At 44.5% G+C, this 21,820-nt stretch overlaps 1 protein-coding gene across 2 annotated transcripts in view; it reads right to left on the bottom strand.

Annotated features, from left to right (window-relative positions):
- The window catches only part of CNNM1 (cyclin and CBS domain divalent metal cation transport mediator 1), a 59,480-nt gene extending 39,255 nt beyond the window's left edge, over positions 1-20,225 (bottom strand). For both annotated transcript variants that reach the window (XM_032432361.1, XM_032432362.1), the window contains exon 1: positions 18,287-20,225. In XM_032432361.1, the coding sequence (XP_032288252.1) occupies positions 18,287-19,850 (1,564 nt within the window). In that variant the 5' untranslated portion in view covers positions 19,851-20,225. The remainder of the gene's footprint in view (positions 1-18,286) is intronic.
- Between the last annotated feature and the right edge of the window lie 1,595 nt (positions 20,226-21,820).

Below are 21,820 nucleotides of genomic sequence, written 5' to 3'. Positions count from 1 at the left end.
TGTCCTCACAAAAATGTGTACACAAAGGTTCATATTATTCTTAAAAGCTTAACAGTCACAACAATCCAAATGTGCATCAACTGACAAAAGGATGAATAACACGTGGTATATCCAGACAGTGAAATATTGTCTGGCCATAAAAAGAGAATGAAGTAGGGGAACATGCTATAACACGGACAAACTGAAAACATCATGCTGAATGAAAGAAGCTAGACCCAAGAGGCCACACCTTGTGTAGTTCCATTTATATGAAATGTCCAGAATAGGCTAATCTATACAGAAAGAAAGTAGATTAGTGATTGCCAGGAGCTAGAGGAAGAAGGGGATGGGGAAAAACTGTGGGATTTCTTTTGGAGTGATGAAATGTTCTAGAATTAGATAGTGATGGGTGTACAATCGATGGTCCACTGAACTGTATACCTTAAAAGGGTGAATTTTATGGTATGTGAATTTTATCTCAATAAAGCTGTTATTAAAGCCATTTGGAACAAGGAAAAACAAAAACCAGTGCTTGAATGAACAGGAAGTCAGTGGGTGAGTAAAAATAGGAACTGTTTCATAAAAAGAGAATAGGTTGAAAATATAAGAGCAATACTGGTTTGGACACAGATGGCGATGCTGGCAAAATGCTAGTTTAGAGTACTTGTCATTTTGTGCTCTAGGATGTGGCAGAGACCAAAAGTGGGCACAGGCGAGGCCATCAGGAGAACAGGAAAGGGGGAGAGGGCACCATCTTATCAATTTATGTGACGGTGGAGAAGGTGAGCAGGGATGAGGGTTTGTCACAGCTGGGAGGAAAGAATCTAAGAACAAAGATCTCATTAAGATATAATGAGGGAAAAGGTAATGTTTTACATAGAAAATTCATGAATGCTACTGCTTTATGAGGTACTATGTCCCTGGACCAAACTACTGTGGCACTGAACACCAACAGATGGGAAATCTGTGAGCTGAGTTGAACAATATAGACACAGTGGATTTTATGGCAATTCACTTTCTAAAAATTAAGGCTACATTTGTCTCTGTTGTAAAGAGTATATTTTATTCTGGGTCTACTGGTGTTCTACTTCTGAACTGGTAACTACAGATGCTCTGGCCTCTGGCTTGAATCCCTGCCGTGTTCCTGGTGTCCAGTCTCAGCAGAAGCCCCAACTCTGTCCTGATGGTTGACTTCCCTGGATTCTAGCAGCTGTGAGCTCCTTAAGCGTTGGTTTGCTTCCCTCCAGCCTGGACTACTTTCTCTCAGCCTCTGATTTACAGTCTCTAGCTTCGATGCTGTCTACACCCTGATGAGACACAAAGTAGAGAATATATACCTATGGCCTGGGTCTTGCTTGGACCACAGCATTAGGATGGTTTTGGTTGGAACTCAATCCTCAGTGAAGCATAAGGGGTCAGTCACACCTTTCTGGGATGAAGTCATATTATAGTCCTCCATTAAACATGAGATCCTCCAAGCCCAATGCTTTGGAATGCATTTCACTAGTTCAATGGCTGCCAACACTGGCTGTATGTTACGATCATCTGACAAGCTTTGATGTTTTAAAGACTTTATCCCACACCCAGAGATTCTAATGTCAACAGTTTGGGGTGGAGCCATGGCATCAATAGTTTAAAATATTCCCCAGATGATGCTAATGCTCAGCCAAGGTTGAGCACTACGAGTTGGCTTATAGTCATGGTTCTCAAAGTGTGCTCCCTGGACCAGCAGCATCAACATCACTAGAGAACTTAGTTAGAAATGCAAATTCTCAGGACCCACCCCACCCCTAGTAAATCAGAATCTCAGGGGTTGTGCCCAGTGATCTGTGATTTTAATAAGCTCTATGGCTAGTTCTGCTGCAGGGTAAAGCTTGAAAACCACTGGTTTTCAGGCTCTGGCACTCTGGTTATCTGTCAGATGACTTACTAATGAGAAAGAAAAACAGGCACTGAGATGTCTAGTAACATCCTGGTTCCTTTGGTGCACCTGGTTTAAGTTGCCAGATGCTAAGTACTTACTAAAAGACAGAAAAGAACCTCCTGGAACAAAGGGTAGTTGTAGTAGCAAGCTGATGAGTGCGGTCTCTCATATGATGTGGTGGTTATGGCATTTGGTTGACTTTGGGCAGAGTGAGTGTTGACTGTTTAATGCTGAGCTTGAAAAGGGGTTTCTTGTAGCTTTTGTACCAATCACCTCTGAGACAAGCTTGAGGAGCTACACTATTAGGCTCTTGGTGTGTCTCACTCAGGTCAATAAAATTTCCCAGTACTGAAAGTCAAACTAGTCACTTACTTCTCTTGTCCCCCAAATCCAAAGGGTGGTCCTAGTACTGGTTTCTGGAAGTAGCCTATCTCATCACCCTGGGCATCAACACACCCAAACTACACGTCACATTTCTTAGAAGGGCAACTAGGTTTTCAGGCATTGCTTTTTTTTTTTTTCTTAAAGATTTTATTTATTTATATGACAAAGAGAGACACAACGAGAGAGGGAACACAAGCAGGGGGAGTGAGAGAGGGAGAAGCAGGCTTCCCGCTGAGCAGGGAGCCCGATGTGGGGCTCAATCCCAGGACCCTGGGATCATGACCTGAGCCGAAGGCAGATGCTTAATGGCTGAGCCACCCAGGCGCCCCCAGGCATTGCTTTTAAAGCAACAGTTCTCTCCTTGTTTAGTCAACAAAACAAGGAGGCAACCCACAGAATGGGAGAAGATATTTGCAAATGACACTACAGATAAAGGGCTGGTATCCAAGATCTATAAAGAACTTCTCAAACTCAACACCCAAAAAACATATAATCAAGTCAGAAAATGAGCAGAAGACATGAACAGACACTTCTCTGAAGAAGACATACAAATGGCTAACAGACACATGAAAAAATATTCATCATCATTAGCCATCAGGGAAATTCAAATCAAAACCACATTTGAGATACCACCTTAGACCCGTTAGAATGGCAAAAATGGATGGTACAGCCACTTTGGAAAACAATGTGGAGGTTCCTCAAAAAATTAAAAATAGAGCTACCCTATGACCCAGCAATTGCACTCCTGGGTATTTACCCCAAAGACACAGATGTAGTGAAAAGAAGGGCCATATGCACCCCAATGTTCATAGCAGCAATGTCCGCAATAGCCAAACTGTGGAAAGAGCTGAGATGACCTTCAACAGATGAATGGATAAAGAAGATGTGGTCCATATATACAATGGAATATTACTCAGCCATCAGAAAGGATGAATACCCAATGTTTACATCAACATGGATGGGACTGGAGGAGATTATGCTAAGTGAAATAAGTCAAGCAGAGAAAGTCAATTATCATATGGTTTCACTTATTTGTGGAACATGAGGAATAGCATGGAGGACATTAGGAGAAGGAAGGGAAAAATGAAGGGGGGGAAATCGGAGGGAGAGATGAACCATGAGAGACTATGGACTCTGAGAAACAAACTGAGGGTTTTAGAGGGGAGAGGGTGGGGGGATGGGTTAGCCTGGTGATGGGTATTAAGGAGGGCACGTACTGCATGGAGCACTGGGTGTTATACGAAAACAATGAATCGTGGATCACCACATCAAAAACTAATGATGTATTATATGGTGACTAACATAACATAATAAAATTAAATTAAAAAAAATAAAAAATAAAGCAACAGTTCTCAACTGGGCTGGTTCGATGTCCCCCACCCCCACCCTGAGGGGACATTTGGTAATGGCTGGAGGCAAATTTGAGTTGTCACACTTGGGGCGGGGAATGCTACTGGAATCTAGTGGGGAGAGGCCAGAGATGCAGCTAAGCATCCTGCAATGCCCAGGACAGCCCCACTACAAGGAATGTCAATAGTGCTGAGGTTGGAAACTGCTTTAAGGAGACAGAAAGTCAGCAAGCGGTGGCAATACCACAACTATATTTCAGTGTTGGAAGAAGTGGAAATATTCTCCAAGGGTTTTTAATAAATATAGCCTCTAGATGGTTTAGGCACATCACAGAGAAGACCTCCTAAGGCCTCTGTTAGCATATGCCTTGGAAAAAAAAAAAAAGCAAATAATTGATTTGCTTCTTTTCTCTTTCAAAAATAGCTACAGCACTTTGCTAAGGTAACTGTTCCCAAGATAAAATTTAGAAGCTAAGACAAAAGCATAATTGCTTGGAAATAGAGAACTAAGGAAAGCAGAAATCATTTTATGGTTTTATGGGTTTTGCCTCTCTTATGACCTTCACCTTGTAAAATACATTGACATTTGCTACCTTTTTATTCTCCCTGGTATCCCTGCAGCATCTTTTATTCATTTAGTAGACAGCATCGAGTGCCTCTTCTTTCTTACCTTGGTCTTGGGAACCGTCTACCCTGGAGAGTGCCCTGAACTCCAGGTGTGTTCCTGGGAGCAGTAGCACTGAACCTCACCTGGGTGCTTGTTCAGAATGCACGTTCTCAGGTACCACCTCTGACACCCAGAATCAGGACTTGGCGGTGAGGTGCAGTCCAGACAGCTGTTTCAATGGTATCCCAGGTGACTCTCACGCACACTGAAGTTCGAGAAGCACTGCTTCTGACACTTGCTACTCAACGTGTGGCCCCCGGACCAGAAGACTTGGCGTTAGGGGGAAGCTCGTGAGAGCTGTGGCAGCTCAGCCCCATCCCCTCAGTCTGAGTCAGAATCTGCATGTCCTCAGGATTTCCAGGTGGTTCTTCTGCACATCTGAGTAGGAGAACTGGTCAGGACCCTGGTTTCCTTCCCACCCTTATGACTGTTATTTTTCTGTTTCCACTGTGGATTCCTTCATCCTCACCTAAAGATAAATACATCTCAAAGGCTCTAGCTCAGTGATTCTCAACCCTGGCTGCAAGTGGGAGTCACCTGGGGAGCTTTAAAACCTATTGATTACCTGTATGCCACTCGCAGAAGTTCTGATCTAACTGGCTTGGGGTGCAGTCCAGGCACTGGGATGTTTAAAACTCCTTCAGGTGTCTCCACTGGGCAGTTAAGAGTCTCTGCTCCAGTCCTTGATCCTCTGCTCCCCTCTTCTTGATTACAGATCCCAGCAGAGCCCATCACTTGAAATATCACCACCACCTCTCCCCTGAGGACTCAATTTATATCTCAGCATCGTGTCTACTTTGATCTCCCATCCTGTTTTAAACATTTTGCCTGAGCTGTCTCTTTGTCTTGTCAAAATCACTTATCTCAATAGGATCACATGATCAAGGGCCATTATCCTCGTTCTTCCTGCCTCTTCCCTATAGTAAGTGGCACTATCAACCTTCTAGTTACCCAGGGTCATCACTCAGGAGTCACTTTTTACTTCCTTTTCCTTTGTTCCTATTAGGAAACAAAATCCCCACATTCTTGCAATCTGCCTTTTCTTCCTTCATTTTATCAACAAGTATTTATTAAATGCCTGCTATGTACCAAGCACTATTCTAGGCACTAGAAATTCAGCAATAAACACACTGGACAAAATCATTGCCCTTCTGTAGCTTACATTCTAGTAACTTGGGGTGAGAGATAATAAGCCAAAGAAATACGTAAAATCTACATCACAGCTCTAAGGGGAAAAAGAAAGCAGGGTAGAGCAATGAGGAAGTGTGTGGGTGTTACAATTTTAGGTAAGGGAGGGCAGGGATGAAGTCCCTGAGAAAGTGGTATTTGAGTAAAGATCTGAAGGCAGTGAGGTGGGGAGCCCTGTGGGTATCTCGGGGACACCTTTTGCAGTAGAACAAGAAGCAAAGGCCCTTAGTTGGAAGTACTACTGATGTGCTTAAGGAATAGCAAGGATGCCAGTGGGGTAGCTGCTGAGTGTGGGAGAGGACAGTAGTAGGAGCCAAGGTCAGGGAAGGGGTGGTTGGTGCACCTGTGATAAAGCCTGCAAGGCCTCTGTAAGGACCTGGCTCTTTGAGCGAGATAAAGCCATTGTACAGTTTCACGTGTGTGTGTGTGTGTGTGTGTGTGTGTGTTTTGACAAAAGAGTGATGTGATCTGACTTATGTTTTAAAAGGCTCTTCCTAGCTGTTGTGTTAGGAATGGACATAAAGTGGGCAGAAGTAGAAGCACAGAGACCTCATATGAAGCTCTGGCAGTCATCCAAGTGAGAGATGGGCTGTGGCTTGGCTGGGAGGTAGGGGAGGTGGTGAGATATAAGCAGATTCTCTGGATCTGTTGAAAGCAGAGCCTACATGAGGGATTGGATGTGGGGCAAGAGCAAAAGAGAAGTTTGGGCCAGAGTAGCAATTTACAGAGTTTGGAAATATTGTATGAGGAGTCAGTATGGCACCAATAGCAGAAGCTTAGTTTTGGACAGTTTAAGTTTGGGATGCCTTTCAGACCTCCAAGTGGAATGTCAAGTGGTAGCTGGAAATAGAAGTCCAGAGTTGATGATATCTTTGGGAGAATGAGAAATAATCATTTGGGAGAAATAATCACAGGAGTGAGACTAGACAAAGAGATCCATTTCTGAGCCCTGGGGTGTTCCAACATTTAGAGGTCATAGAAATGCAACATTCCTGCAACAAATACTTGAGCATCTGATATGGGTAGGCCCTGCACCAAGTGCTGAGGATACATCAGTGAATATGATGTAGGAGGAACCAGTAAAGGAGCCTGAGAAGGAACGTCTAGAAGGTAATGAAGTCTCAGAGGTTTTCTCCATTCCAATTGCAAGTGCACAGTCCTTAATTTCCATGTCCTCATCACATCCTGGACAACTGCACTAATATCCTAACCAATCCTCCTTTTGTTTTCTCCAACTCCAATCCATTCTATCCACAAAAAACCAGACTGACTGCCCCCAAACAGCATTTATGAGCTTATTCCCCACTTCAGTAACATGTACCAGTTCCCAGGAAGGATCATTTCTGAAGTCTTCTTGCTGCCATTAAAGGCCTCCATGGTTTTTTGGTATATATCTTGCCTTCTTTCCCACTACCCTAAATGGATTGCGTTTATCCCCCAAAACAACAATTGGTCCAAGGATACTCAGCTAATAAATGGTAGAGCCAATATTTGAACTCAGGGAACTGAACAGGACCCACCCACCTGGGGTTTGTGGGAAGCTCCAAGACAACTAAACGAGACTGGATCCTTGAACTTCAGGCCTCTCAGACTGAGAGCTGGTCTTAGAGGCAGCCCATGGGGCCAGTTTGTGTCTCTCTAGGTTCAGGCTAAACATAACCAGGATCCTCAGCTTAAAAAAATCACCATGATGACCCAGAGTGATCTAGCTAAGCTTTGACTGATGGTGACATTCGCAGGTCATGAACCAACCTCAGACATGAAGAAAGACACTGAAAGGCAAATAACCCTGGCCTAAGTTGCCTAGAGATCATACAGTTCTGGGCCAGTCCAGAGGCTCTGGCCGAACTAGGTTGGTCCCAGGGAGGAAAGAAGTGTGGCTCTCAGGGGCTCTATTTAAGTAGGTCAGACTCCAGAGGTGACCTTAAAACCCACCCTTTTGAAGGTTATCATTCTGGTAAAAACAGCCAACAGCTACTCCAATGTTCTCCCCACTGTTTCTGATCTAAACCAAGCTGACTCCTGAGAGCACAGATCAACATTCACCCCATTTTCCAGTTTTTGCCCTAGGGGTAATTGCCATACCTATTGTTCAGAGGGTGCACACATTAACCTCTAGTCTTCATCATATCTCTGCCAAATGGGGATTGGTATTATTAATATATGAATGAGAAAACGGAGACTCAGAGAAATAATCACTTGTCCAAAGTAAACAGCTCTCACTTCTGTTCATTATGTCCAGTCACATTTACATGGGTTGGATCAGAGAAAGCACTTGTTATACTAACTGACTAACTAGATACAATTTGTGTCATTAGATCAATAAGGTAGAAGGCAAATGGTGGAGTGTCTTGAATGTGGTGTAGTACAGGCATTATCTTTAGCCTTTGCAGTAAACTTACAATGTAGTATCATTATTCCCATTTTGGGAAGGGAGATAAGCCTCAGTCAGAGTGGTAGAGTCACCTGCCCTAGTACACAGCTAGTAAACAAAGAAGCCGGGATCTGAGCCCAGGTGTCTAGGACTCCGTGGCCTGAGGCAGCAAGTCACAGATGTGGCCTCTGATTCTGCCTCAGTCACTAACACTGAGCAGGATACTCATGTCTCCAGATCGCAGGTGCCTCATATACGAAAAGGGAAAAAATGCTACTGACTTCACATGCATGGTGGTGCAAAAGGAGTTAACTGTTTGGGAAAGTTCTTTGCAAATGTAAAGATTAACTATAAGGGATTATCATTGCTATTTTTATTATTTGTCTTTTCTGGGCCTCAGTTTCCTCCACCTTAAAATTAAAGGATGGGACCAGGTGACCTCCAAGGTCCTAAAATTCTCTATTTTTTTTTTTTTTTTTAGAGGGGGGTGCAGAGGGGGAGAGAGAGAATCTTAAGCAGGCTCCACGCCTGAGATCGTGATCTGAGCCGAAATCAAGAGTCAGACGCTTAACCGACTGAGCCACAAAGGCACCCCTAAAATTCTCTACTTTTAGAAGTCTAAACAGTCCTCGGCTACAAAAACAGTTTGCTTTACAGGATGATTCTTTGTGATGTATACCAGAATTTTAACAGTGCCAACAGTTATAAGCCTCTTGCATTTACAAAGGGTTGTGAACTCAATACCAGGCACACAATTTATATGTTAATATTGAAGAATTCCATTGGAATAAGATGAGAAAAAGATGCCTTGACACATGCTAGATTTTTTTTTTTTTTATCTATACAAACAAATCAAATTACTTTCTATCAGATCAGGAAGAGAAACACAAAAATGTTACCGTCCCTACCAGTCCTGTAGCAACCACCTTGATTTGGAAAAACAAAAGTCCTTTTCTCTAGTTTATGAAAAAAGGCTATACTTTGTAGTAATTATCTTGCTCTACTTCATCCAAAATAGAATAATCAATACACTTCTCACAAAAAAATTTCTTGAGCCACTAAAGGCAATTACATATATATATATATATATATTTTTTTTTTTTTTTTTTAAAGATTTTATTTATTTGACAGAGAGAGACACAGCGAGAGAGGGAACACAAGCAGGGGGAGTGGGAGAGGGAGAAGCAGGCTTCCCGCTGATCAGGGAGCCCGATGTGGGGCTCGAACCCAGGACCCTGGGATCATGACCTGAGCCGAAGGCAGACACTTAACGACTGAGCCACCCAGGCGCCCCTAAAGGCAATTATAAAAAAGCCAACTGTGTCACCCAGAGCACCATGGTAACCAGTATTACCAGGGCATGAAAAAATAGTTGTTAGTCACTAGGATCTGAGCTGGTTGGCAGTTTGGCTTGCTAAGCAACACTGCAAAATTAGCAGAGTAACGACCCATTGTCTGGAGATCTGAGTTTTCACAGCTTTAAATCTGGTCCCAGAAGGAACTACCCCAGGTCCATACACCAACCCCATGCCCTAGGCTCCCAGTCAAAGCCTAATTAATCATTTATTCAACTAATATTTATTGGAGCTTATTGTATAGCAGGCACACAATTCCCAACACGTATATTTACTTGATTTCTCAGTAAATAGAGGCTCTGAAAGACACACAGAAAGAGTGGTTTTGTGATGAGTGAGGTGGGGGGAGGGGTTGGCTCGAGGCCGACTCAAAGAGAACTAGCAGCTGATAACCAGGGGACAGAAAAAAATAGACAACGAATGGCTTTATAACACAGCATAAAATAACTACATTCGCATGACCACCCTCCTGCGTCATCAAGAAAAGATTAGGTTATATTTAGGATCCTTTCCTAAGGAAGGCAAGAATGGGCATAAAACATTTTAGAAATATCACCACCAAAAATGGTTAAAATATATAGCTTTGGCCTTTGGAGAGAACAGAAATTATGTTTGACAAATATCTCATTTTGCCTAGTTCCCCATTTTACTCGAAGAAAAGCATTAAGATCGTTGCCTTCCAGCATTCAAATGTGGCGTCCGCTTCTTTTCTGCCTTTATTCTTCTAGTTCAGTCTCCTGCCTCAGCTGGAACGCCCTTTCCCTTCATAATTGTTTGTCAAAATCCTTCTCCTCAGAGAATTTTCCCAGATCCTTCCAGGGAATTTCTCCCTTCTGCCTTCCCCACAGATGTCTGGATGCTCTTGCCTACCTGCCAGGCTGCCCGGTACCCTTTCCATCAGGGACCTTCCTCCTTTCAGGCTCCTGGAGGGCAGGCTCTTTCCCATATTTAAATCTGCATCCATCTCCCAGAGCCCTGGTAGCCATGCCCTCAGTGAATATTCCTGAACTCGGCTGCCCACACAGTCACTAGGGTTAGAGGGAAGGTTGGCTAGCAGAGGTGGCACTTTCCCTAACGGATATTAAATGGCCCAGGAACCCACATGACAGCCACACTGCCCCCTTTCCTCAAAGCCTTTGCACGTCTGCCCCCTTCCCCTGGAAAGCTCTTCCTCTGGGAAACTCCTTCTTGCCACCCTTTAGGATTCAGCTCAAATATCACTTGGGGAGGGGGGAGGAGTCTATCCTTCCCCACAGGACCAGGTCAGGGCCCCTATTATATGCTCTCATGCCTCTCTCTACCTTTTCTTCAAATCACTTGTTACCACTTGTAATTATTTATTGGTTAATGTAGATCTTTCTACTGCATGGCAAGCACCAGGAGGGCAGGAGGCCTGACACAGAATAATGTCATTTGGAAGGAAGGGAGGGAAGGAGGGAGAGAGGGAGGGAGGGAGGAAGGAAGGAAGGTGAAGAGGGAGGTTGGAAGGGAGGTAGGGAGGGAGAAAGGAAAGAAGAATGAATTGAGAAGAATCCCAATTTGGAAAGGAAGAGACAGCAGACAATAAAGAGAATTGGAAGAGTTGTTATGAAAGGTCTTATTGGGCCTAGAGGTAAACCAGTTTAAGAAAGTATTAGGAACATCCACAGATACCACCCCCCGCCTTGATACCCAAATGCTTTAAGGGGTCCAGAAACACAACCCAATGTATTTGTTGTTAAAAAATGGAATTGAGGTGAGCTACCATATTCTTCAAATAAGAGAGGACTCACCAAGGATGATAAAACGAGGAAATGGAATTTAACTGCAGCCTGTGGGATTTAGATTAGATAAAAAGTCTGACAATGAAGGCTGTTACATGCTGGAAAAGATAACTAAATCTAAAAATGAAAGCGTGAATTAGACTCTCGGTCAGGTTTTTCAGTGCCCCTTCCAGCTCAGATTCTATTGTTACCTCATATTTCTTTTGTCAGGCTGAGAACAAATTATTTCAGAACAATACCACATAATCATAATAAAAATGTCTACAGAAAGAAATATAAATCAGCAATTTAACGCCTTGTATATCTAATTATTTCTACTTTTTCTTGTTTATTTTTGTTCTGCCTCCCTGTACATGATGGGCTATGCTTTGTTTACCATTTGCTCTAATTACTGTTTAGAAGGTAAACATTCTAAATTCTACTAATTATTATTTAGCAATGTTTAACATGTTTTTAAACCTATTACATCTAATTATTATCAGTGAAATAGAACTTTGAGTGAAAATAATTTTTTATTTTACGAAAGACAAAAAAATGTAGCACTAATATTTTGGCAGCTTTTTATAGAACTAAGCAATGGGATGATTATTCTTCCTGCTAAAGTATCACACCAGAATTTGGAGTGATAAAGCAAAACACTGACTTTTGAACCAGATTATTCCTCAGTGAAAATGTTACATTGTGTGTCTATGCCAGGAGCATTTATTGGCTAGCTGGATGTCTTTTAAGCAACAGATCCCATGCGGTAGAACCAAAGATTGAAGAGGATACCTTTTCAGCTCCACTATGTCTGTCTTGTTCACCACTGTATTCCCAGGGCCTAGTACAGTGCCTGGTCTAAAGCGGAAGTTCAATATTTACTAAATAAATGAATGAATCAATGAATGAATGAACAAAGACTGAGTATGAAAACTGCAATAAGCTATTTTACAGCCATGATGGGCCTATAGATAGAATAATCCAACATTATGTGCATTATGAGGTGTTTTGTTTAGGAAGATGGTGTTACTAACCCGGCAGAGCCAAGTTGTTTAACTGTTAAACATTAGAGCAATAGCACCCAGAGGCCATTGACTTCAGAACGCATCTTTATTCCTTCTCCCTATTCTCTGTTGGTTTTCTCCTAAAAACAGTCTAATAAACAGAGTAAACTGTAGAAATTAAGTTCAACAAATCTTTAGGGCTCCATTTTATAAATCAGTCTTCCCAAATTATGGGACTCACTCCCAAGGAGACTACAGTGAAAATAATTATCACCATATAAAAAAATCACTCTTGGGATTAGAATGGGATATTTTATTAATGGAAGAAGGCAAGACCATGCATTTTTCTCTTTATTTTCTTTTTAAGAATTTGATTAAGGTTACTATGGGTGCTATATTTTTTAATATGACAAAATATTAGGAGTTATTATTTCAGGATAGTGGGATGATTACCTTCAGGTGATTTCCATGCTTTGTCTACTGTTCTATATTTTTCAGTTTTCTATACTGAATATGTAGTACAGAAACTTACAAACTTCAGTAAAAATTTTATAAAAGCCAAAAACCTAACCATAGTCACTCTCTTCTCCATGCTCTCACTGCATTTTTATATTTCTGTTGTATCACTTTTGTGTTAATGATTTATATACAGGTCTGTCTTATCCACATGCTACATGCTGAAACATGACTTGTGAATTGTAACGTTGCTGAAGTGGGGGGTGGGGAGAAAGGTGAGTCCAGCCTGCCTCCTGCTTTTCAAAGGGGAACACTCTTCTCCTATCAGGCTGTAGGCTCTTTGGGAGCAGGGACTGTATCTCATACATCCAACTCTTAGCACAGTGCTTTCAACACAAGGGATCAATAATTGTTACAATAAATAGATGTACCTAAAAAAGTGGAGAAACCATATATACAACACTTTTCTTCTAACACTTAAAATGTGCCTTTGTCCTGCATGGCCCACAATGATTGGCTGGAGATCATTAATGATGCATTTACTACAGAGCTGTGCAGATCCTTTCTGTTAAAGTTTAACTCCTTCAGTTATTCATTTAGTCATTCAGCAAGCACTTACTGAAAACTTATCATGTGCCCTATCCGTTGTTAGGTGTTACAGCTACAAAGACAGATAGGATAGTCTCTGGCTTGTTCTGTGGGTGCGCAGCACTAATAAGCAAAACGAATCATGCGAGCTGTTAATTCAATAAGAGAGATATGGGACAATTAAGTTGGCTCAAACTGGGCTTTACAGAAGCTTCCCAGAGGAGCTGGAGTAGGGATTAATCAGGCAATGCATGTTCCTGAGAAAGAGGACAGCATGGGGAAAGGGACAGAGGCAATAGCCGTGTGGCTGTGAAATTCAATGTTGCCCGAGCAGGGAGCTGAGGTAGGGAGTGGTGAGGGATGAGCCTGGAGGGGAAGGCAGGGAGCAGGTCAGGAGTGCACAGCTTTGACTTCATCCTGCAGGCAGTGGGGGGAGAGCAGAAGCGTTTTGTGCAGGGGATGACGTCACCGGAGATTATTCTAGTGGCAAGGGAGAGGACAGATTGGAGGGAGACAAAAATTAGAAGAAGCGAAATTTCTTAGGAGGCATTTGCACAAAAGAGTAATAGGTTTGTGCTTATATTTAAGAATCTTAGCGAACATTTATTTAGCATTTATAATGACAATTACTAAATAAGCAGTATAATGCAAAAGTATCTTATTATTTCAACCAACCCTATAAGTAAATACCGTTATTATCCTCATTTTATAGCTAACAAAACAGACAGTTAAGTAACTGTCCCGAGACCAGGATGCAGTTCGGGCAGTCTGGCAGCAAAGCTTATGCTCTTAATCACTATCTCATTTGTTTAATTTTCGTCTCTCCCATTGGAATGAAAGCCCTATGCAGACAGGACTGTTGTATGTTCTCCACCATGCCGAAACAACAGATACACAGCAACTATTTCTTCAATAAATTCAATGACTCACCTGAGTGAAAGAGTGGACTATACCATATATAGATACAAGAAATATTTTTGATGCAATTTTGGCAAATTTCTGGCAGACTTCAGTCATTGTTATAGACTGAATGTCTCTCTCCCCTGACCCAAATTCATATGTTGAAGCACTAACCTCCCTCCCCCCAGTGGGGCCTCTGAGGAAATCATTTAAGTTAGATAAGATCCCAAGGGTGGGGCCCTCAGCCAACAGGACTGCTATACAAGGAAGAGACCAGAGCTCACTCTCTCTGTATACACGTACCGAGGAAAGGCCATGTGAGGATGTACTGAGAAGCCAGGGAGAGAGCCCTCACCAGAAACTGAATCAGGTGGAACCTTGATCTTGGACTTCTGGCCTCTAAACAGTGAGAAAATAAACGTCTGTTGTTGAAGCCACCTAGTCGATGGCAACTCAACAGACAAATCAGTGATTAGTAGGATGAGGGTGTGGGGTGAAGGGGAGCTTTCTCGCCTGGGAGACTGGCAGGGCAGTGGTGCTGCTGACTAGGGTAGAGAATCTGGGAAGAGGAGAGGTTGGTTATGGTCAATGGAACAACACTAATTATCCTATACTTTGGGTTCACCTCACTCAAACATAAAAAATACAGTAGAAATTAGCTACTTAAAACCATTCATTCAATAAATATTCTATTCATCCCCTTGTCATGGTGGCCGCTGTGCTTGTCCTGAGAATACAAAATAAGTAAGATTCATTGTCTGCCCTTAAGGAGCTCACAGTCCAGTAGGGAGAAATACTGTTCCTTTTAGTAAAGCTAGCATGCTAGCTAGAAAGACCTTTTTCCTTTTCCCCATTTCTAAAGACCTGGAGCTCATAAGAAGTAAAGAGGTAAAATCCCATATGGGTAAGACCTTTGGAGTCACATGACCTGGGTTTGAATCTGGGCCTTGGAATACTAGCTTAGTGATGGTCTTAGATAGGCCAAGTAACCTTTCTGGGTCTTGGGTTCCTCACCTGTAACTGCAGAGTTGTTTTATGGATCAGATAAGAGAAGATAGGTAGAAATGTTTTGTAAAATGCAATATACATGTTAGCAATCACTGTAATTATAAAAGCTCCATTTCTAACCTATGAAAACTAGAGGTAAATCAGCCAGAGGCAGCAAGCCAGAGGTGAAAGGCTGGCTTTGAACCCTGTGGGTGGCAGGAGTTCTAAGGTAGAGGATGGAATGAGACTGGTGTAGTGGGAAAAGCACAGGCTTTAGGGTCTTGCAGATCTAGTTCAAATCACAATTCAGTTATCAACTGTGGGGAGTTGAATAAGTCAAGTAATGGATCTGAGCTTTAGTTTCTTCTTTTAGTATAAAATGGAGTTGATAATGTCCACCCAGGAGGGTTATTCTGAGTATGTAAAGGGCTTGGCAGGGTGCCTATCAGAGCTGTTGCTCAATTAATGGTAATTGTTCCTATTTATCATTTTCCTCCCCTACCTCCTAAGGGGTTTGTTTAGTTACTTGAGATGCAAAGAAGTGAGGGAAACAGAAGGGCTTTTACGACTTACTTTAAAAGTTATTTTTAAAGGTAAAGAAAAGTAGTTCAACTCGGCTTTCCTTTCCTAACCTATGGTGCAAACACAACGTGTATAGAAAATGACCACTGTGTTATATGGCATGAAGCCAGAGAACACTCAACTTGATACTTATTCCTTGTATTTATTCTAAGTAAATCTACCAATCACTATTAATAAGGGTTCGCTGAAGGCAATGCTTCTCAGGCTTTAATGTACACATGAGTCACCTGGGCGCTTGTTAAAATGCAGATTTTCATTCAGTGGATTTAAAATGAGGTAGGAAATTCTGCATTTCTAACAAGGTCTGAGGTGAAGCCCATGCTGCTGGTTTCTGGAGCACACCTTGAGGAAGGAGCAAGGCTCTGAAGGGATGTGGAAATCTCTTCGTTGGCATGGTGTGCGCCGTAATTCCCAGCTTCTCTTGAGCGATCTAGCTAACTACAAACTGACTACTGATAGAACACAGACAAGCCTTTTTCAGACCAGATTTAGAAATTCTGCAGCAGGACTCATTTCAGATCAGTACTGACTTTTTTTGAGCAGCCTACTATGTGCAAGGCACTGTGCAAGGTGCGAAGGATACAAAGGTTAGTGAGACACAATTCCTGCTTCTGAAGACTGTCTTTATTCTGACATGGTACACCCTTGTAGACTGTTAACTTTCTAAGGGCACTGTTATTGTCTCACCTATTGCCTACTCCATAGGTACTCAATAAATAGTAAATGAACGAATGCATGAATAAGTTTATAGGAGTTTCATGAAAAATATCCTCCAGTAGCACATGACAATGAGACACTATCTTAACTGCACTCTCTCTTAACTATCACGTTTAAGGGATAGTTATGTTAGAATCAGGCTGATAGGGTGGGCCCTAATCCAACCTGACTGATGTCTTTATAAGAAGAAATGATTATAACCACAGAGATTCCAGGAATGAGCTCACACACACTGAAGGATGACCGTGAAAGGACACAGAGAGAAGGCAGCCATCTGCAAGCCAAAACGAGAGTCCTCAGAAGAAACCAAACCTGCCGACACCTTGATTTTGGACTTCCAGATTCCAGAACTGTGAGGAAATAAACTTCTGTTGTTTAAGCCACTCAGTTTATGGTATTTTGTTATGGCAGTCCTTGCAAACTAATATATAAATTTTCACAGTTTTTATGCCCAGATCCAAGACTGCCTTCTGTAGCAGTCTTACAAAATGTAAGAATAATTCTAAGAGTGGATGGATGAACCTAGGAGTACAGTGGGATCGAGTCAGGCAAGGACTTGGGGGAGACAGATGGAAAAGGGTTAAACAACAGCCCAGACTGGGCTAAAACAACTGTAATATATACACATTTCCCTCCCATTCTCATGATACCAACACGAAGTCTACAGCTGGGACTGAAAATAGGTTTTCAACTCCTCCCCCCCGCCCCCCTTTTCAGGCTACACTTTGATGCTTAACACAATTTTATTTGTCCAAAAAAATTGTGGCAGGAGGAAGACCCCAGATTTCTCTTTGTATGAAAGTCCTAAAGAGTACTTGTGATGATAAAGTAATGAGACTGAACTTTTGATAATCAAAAAGCTGTGTCAAGATATGCCAAATGTCCTGCTAGCCACAGGGAAGCTATATTTGAAGCTTGATTCTAAAGTCAGGGGATTGATGTTTTTGTTCTGTTTTTACTAAACATGCTAACTCATATGTACAGATGAATGCCTCCTTCAAAATGGGTCATTCTAGAAGGTTCTACACTTATTCTCACCATGTCACTGTTCTCAACTCATTCCTGGAATTGTTTTCAGGGTCTGTGAGATAGTCTTCTGCACTCAATGGTGACTCTTGAAGGTAGATTTGATTTTCAAGAACAATCAAGTGTTCTTCTGGTTAACTAGGAGAACCAGTCAAATTGTGTAATCCCAAGAAGATTGACCCTAAAGAATCCAGGCTGATTTTTCTTGAGTGAATTGTACTCAACTCCAGAAGACAGTTTCTAAAGGCAAACCCCAGATGGTAGTAGATATGCTATAGACATGACAGGGGTGGAGTGGTGACTGCTCTGAAGGAAACCCCATTCATTTGCATATGCGAATTTTCTAGTGGTTCCCTTTACCAGAATATTTCCTCACATCCAGATCCACCCTCTCTCATGGAACCCCAGTTCCCAGAAGTACAAGGACCTTGATGCCTTAGTCAACTTTTAATCTGGGTCCATTTTTAATCCAACCTGGGTACTGGGAAAGTTAAATAAGGGAAAAGAACCACTAAGGTGTCTGGGGCTTACTACTCTGTGTGATTCAAAGGATAGAAAGGACCCAGAGAGAAGTTCCTGGGACATAACTTTCTGCTCCATGTAAGAAAGACATTATCAGCAGCTGGAGCTGTCCAACAATGGAGTTAGTTTGCCTGGGAGATTGTGTTTCCAGCCCTGGGAAGAATTTAAAAGGAAGGCTGCTTATTATCGGAGGCTGTAGAGGATCCTCCTGTACTGGGTGGGGAGCTACCCAATGATCTCCAAGGACTATCCCGAGTCCAACCTGCACAATACCTGGCAATTGTTAGATCCTGAAAAATACTGAAAGGGAATGAATGAGGCATATAGCACATCTTGTGAGCCAAGTAAAAGGTTAGAGCCTGGGGCTCAGTCATCTGCAAGGAAGGTAGGAAAAAGTGAAATGAAAATAGCCACCAAGAGGTGGGGCCTTCCTTGAGTTTTTGCTATCATAGGAGAGTTGCTTTGCACACCTGAAACTTCACATGTTTATGAATACTTTTGAAGGGGGAAGTAGCTGAGAGAGGAGATAGACCACTGCTCACCCTTCTTAAACTCCTCCAGCACCGTGTCCAGCCGGGTATCATTGAAGACGCAGTGCAGGGGCCGGTTGTAGAAGCGAGTGACGGTGAGCAGCGGCGTGCAGTCGTCGGGGTCCACGAAGGCCAAGTCCTTGACAAACAGAATGTCCACAATGTTGTGCCGCTGATCGCCCTCGTACACGGGGATGCGAGTGTAGCCGCTGCGCAGAATCTCCGAGACCGTGGCGAAGTCGAGCACGGCGTCCGAGCGCAGCATGAAGCAGTCCCCGAGGGGGGTCAGCACCTCCTCCACCACCTTGGTGCGCAGCTCCAAGGCGCCCTGGATGATGTTGAGCTCCTCCTTCACCAGGTCGCTGTAGGGGTCCGCGGCCCGTAGCGTCTCCAGCAGCTTCTCCCGCGTGTAGAAGGTGCTGATCTCCTGTCGCAGCGCCCAGTCCAGCAGGCGGCCCAGCGGGTAGCACACGGGGAAGGCGGCCGCCATCAGGAGTCGGGTCAGGCACACGCTGTGCGAGGCGATGGCCAGCCCGTGCCGCGAACACACCGAGTAGGGGCAGATCTCGGCGCCCAGAAACACCGCGCCGGTGCACACGAGCGCCGGCAGCCACGGGAAGTGAATCCCTGCCTCGCCGTCATCTTCTCCAGTGCCCCCGACGCCCGGCGGCAACGAGGCGTACAGCCAGCCGGCCAGGGCCGCGTTGGCTCCGGCTTGGCCCAGGAGCAGGGTGCAGAGCAGATGGGTCCCCCTGCCGCGCACGGCCTGCACGCGACGCGCCTGCTCCTGCTCTGCGGCCGAGCCACTGTTCCGCAGCACCCGTAACTCCACCGGGTCCAGCGAGAGCAGGCTCAGGCGCAGGCCGCTGAATAGGGCAGACAGGGCGAGCAGCAGGAGCGCCCCGAGCGCCCGAAGCCACGCGGGCGTCAGCAGGTCCCCGCCAGGACCGTACAGCCGCGGGCGGACGCGCAGCAGGAAGCCGCCGGCGGCGCCGTGGTGGTGCCAGGCGCGCCCGTCCCAGGCGCACAGCGAGAAGAGCTTCCCGCCACCGCCCGCGCCGCCCCTCTCTGCCTCGCCCTTGCGCAGCTCCCGCACTCGCACCTGGACTAAAGCCGAACCCGCCACGCCTCCGGGGCGCAGGGGACCCAGGACCTCCACGTCGGACGCCCAGTCGCTCTGTTCGCGGCAGCGCTGCGGCCCCGGGGGGCGCGTGGGGACAGCACTGGGCGCCACGCCGCTACCTCCCGGGGGCTCCTCGATGAACACGAGCCGCGGAGCCCAGTCGCCGGTGCCGTTCTCTCCCGGGGAAAGGGTGGGTGCGGGCACCCGCGCCGCGGGCGCCGCGGGCCCGGGCTGGAAATAGACGCGCAGGAGGAAGCTGGTGCCTTCCGCTGCGCGCAGGGTGCCCCCTTCCAGGGACACGCGGCCTCCAGCGGTGTCCTCGGGCCGCAGGCCCAGCAGCCAAGCGGCGGCGGCCGGGGGCTGAGGGGACAGGGAGAAGAAGAGCAGGAGCACAGCGCCTCGGCTGCAGCAGTCCCGGAGCCTGACACCCACCGCTGTTGCCGCAGCCGCCATCCTGCACCCGGCGCGGCTGCACGTGATACTGCAGAGAACAGAGCGAGATCTGGAGGGAGGAGGAGCCGGAGCCGGGAACCCGGCCGCGGGCAGGTCACCACGTGTGCGCCCCCTGCGAGCGTGGGCTGGAGGCGATGCGGGTTCAGACCCTGCCCCCGCCGGGGGTCCCCGCAGGAGGCCGGAGGTGGCTACGCATCACTGCACCACGCATAATCCCCGAAACACTTCGGTGTATCTGAGCGGCAGCCTAAGGAAAGCTTGGCTTTGGAGCTCGGCCTCCTGCTCCAGCAGTAGGGCGCCCCTCCGGGAGCTCCTACCCGGCAGTAATTCCCTGTCGGCCCCACTGCTTCCCCATTGGCCAGGGATATTTCCCAGCGTTTTGCCTCTCCTCCTGTCTCTTGCCTTCCCCCTTCTGGTCAAAAGATACGCCGGAGACAAGTCTTGAGTCTGTAAAAACTTTGCATTTGGTCTCAAGTCTGGTTGACATTTTAGGTTTTAAAAATTTCCTAATTACTTAAGTTCAACTCCTTCTTAAGTTCCAAATGTCCATGAATAAGATCCAAATGTCCATAATAAATTGTGACACTACTAGGTGATGGAATACTATGCAGCAGGAAAAAAGAATGATGGGGATTCATGGGTTTGTGATATGGAAATATCTCCAAAGTAATAGTTGAAAAATAGGGAGGGGCGCCTGCGTGGCTCAGTCGATTAAGCGTGGGACTCTTGAATTCCGCTGAAGTCATGATCTCAGTGTCCTGAGATGGGCACCGTGCTCAGCAGGGAGTCTGCTTGAGATTCTCTCCATCTCCCTCTGACCTTACCCCCACTCGTGCTTGCCTGTCCTCTCTCTCTCTCTCTAAAATAAATAACTCTTAAAAAAAGAAAAATAGTGAGATGCAGAACAATGTATGATATGCCAGTTTGAGGGAGGGGGAGAAGCAGACTCCCCGCTGAGCAGGGAGCCCGACGCAGGGCTCGATCCCGGGACCCTGGGATCACGACCCGAGCTGAAGGCAGGCACCCAACCATCTGACCCAGGCGCCCCACTTTTACATTTTTAAAAAGTAATACAGAACTATAGTCAATTTACCCAAGAAAAATGAAAACATATGTTCACACAAAAACCTGCACACAAACATTAATAGCTAAAGTTAAATGTAGATGTGCATATATACACTTATAAAAGATTAATATGCAGAAGATACACCAGAAATTTCTAAGTGTTCACCTCTGGGGAGCAGGACTAGATAGGAAGTTTTGTTTAGGGATACTTAAAAAATATATATAAACAGGAGGTTGCAAAGAAAATACAGAGATCCTCCTACTCCTCACACAGTTTTCCCCAGGGGTTACATCTTAACTATGGTATAATACCAAAAGCAGGAAATTGGCACGGGTGTAAAATATATGTATAGTTCTATCTCATTTTATCACATGGGTAGATTTACATAACCATCACTGCAATCAAAATGCAGATTTTTTCTATCACCATAAAGCTCTGGGAGGGAGACTTTTTTTTTTTTACCGAATTCCTTGTATTGTTTGAATTTACCATGGGCCAGTTACTTTATTTTTACTTTTATAAATTTATTTTTAAAATTTATATAGTAAAATTCACTTTTTGATGTGCTGTTCTATGAGTTTTGACAAATGCATATTCATGTATCGCAATCAAGAATAGTGCCATCACCCTTCAATATTCACTCTCTCTTTGCGGAACCCCTCCCCCAATCCCATCCTCTGACAACCACTGATTTGTTTTCCCCTATAGTTTCCTCTTCCAGAATGTCATATAAGTGGAATAATACAATTAAAGCCTTTTGGATCTGGCTTCCCTTACTTAGTGTAACACATTTGAGAGTCATCCATGTTGTTGTGTTCATTCCTTTTTATGGCTGGGTAGTATTCTATTACATGGATGCACCAAAGTTTGTTTATCCATTTACCAGTTAAAGAACATTTGAGTT

This window comes from Phoca vitulina, unplaced genomic scaffold, assembly GCF_004348235.1.
Source record: "Phoca vitulina isolate PV1807 unplaced genomic scaffold, GSC_HSeal_1.0 scaffold48, whole genome shotgun sequence".
NCBI lineage: Eukaryota > Metazoa > Chordata > Mammalia > Carnivora > Phocidae > Phoca > Phoca vitulina.
The sequence above is the reverse complement of the archived record's forward strand: the minus strand, read 5'-3'. Positions and strand labels throughout refer to the sequence as shown.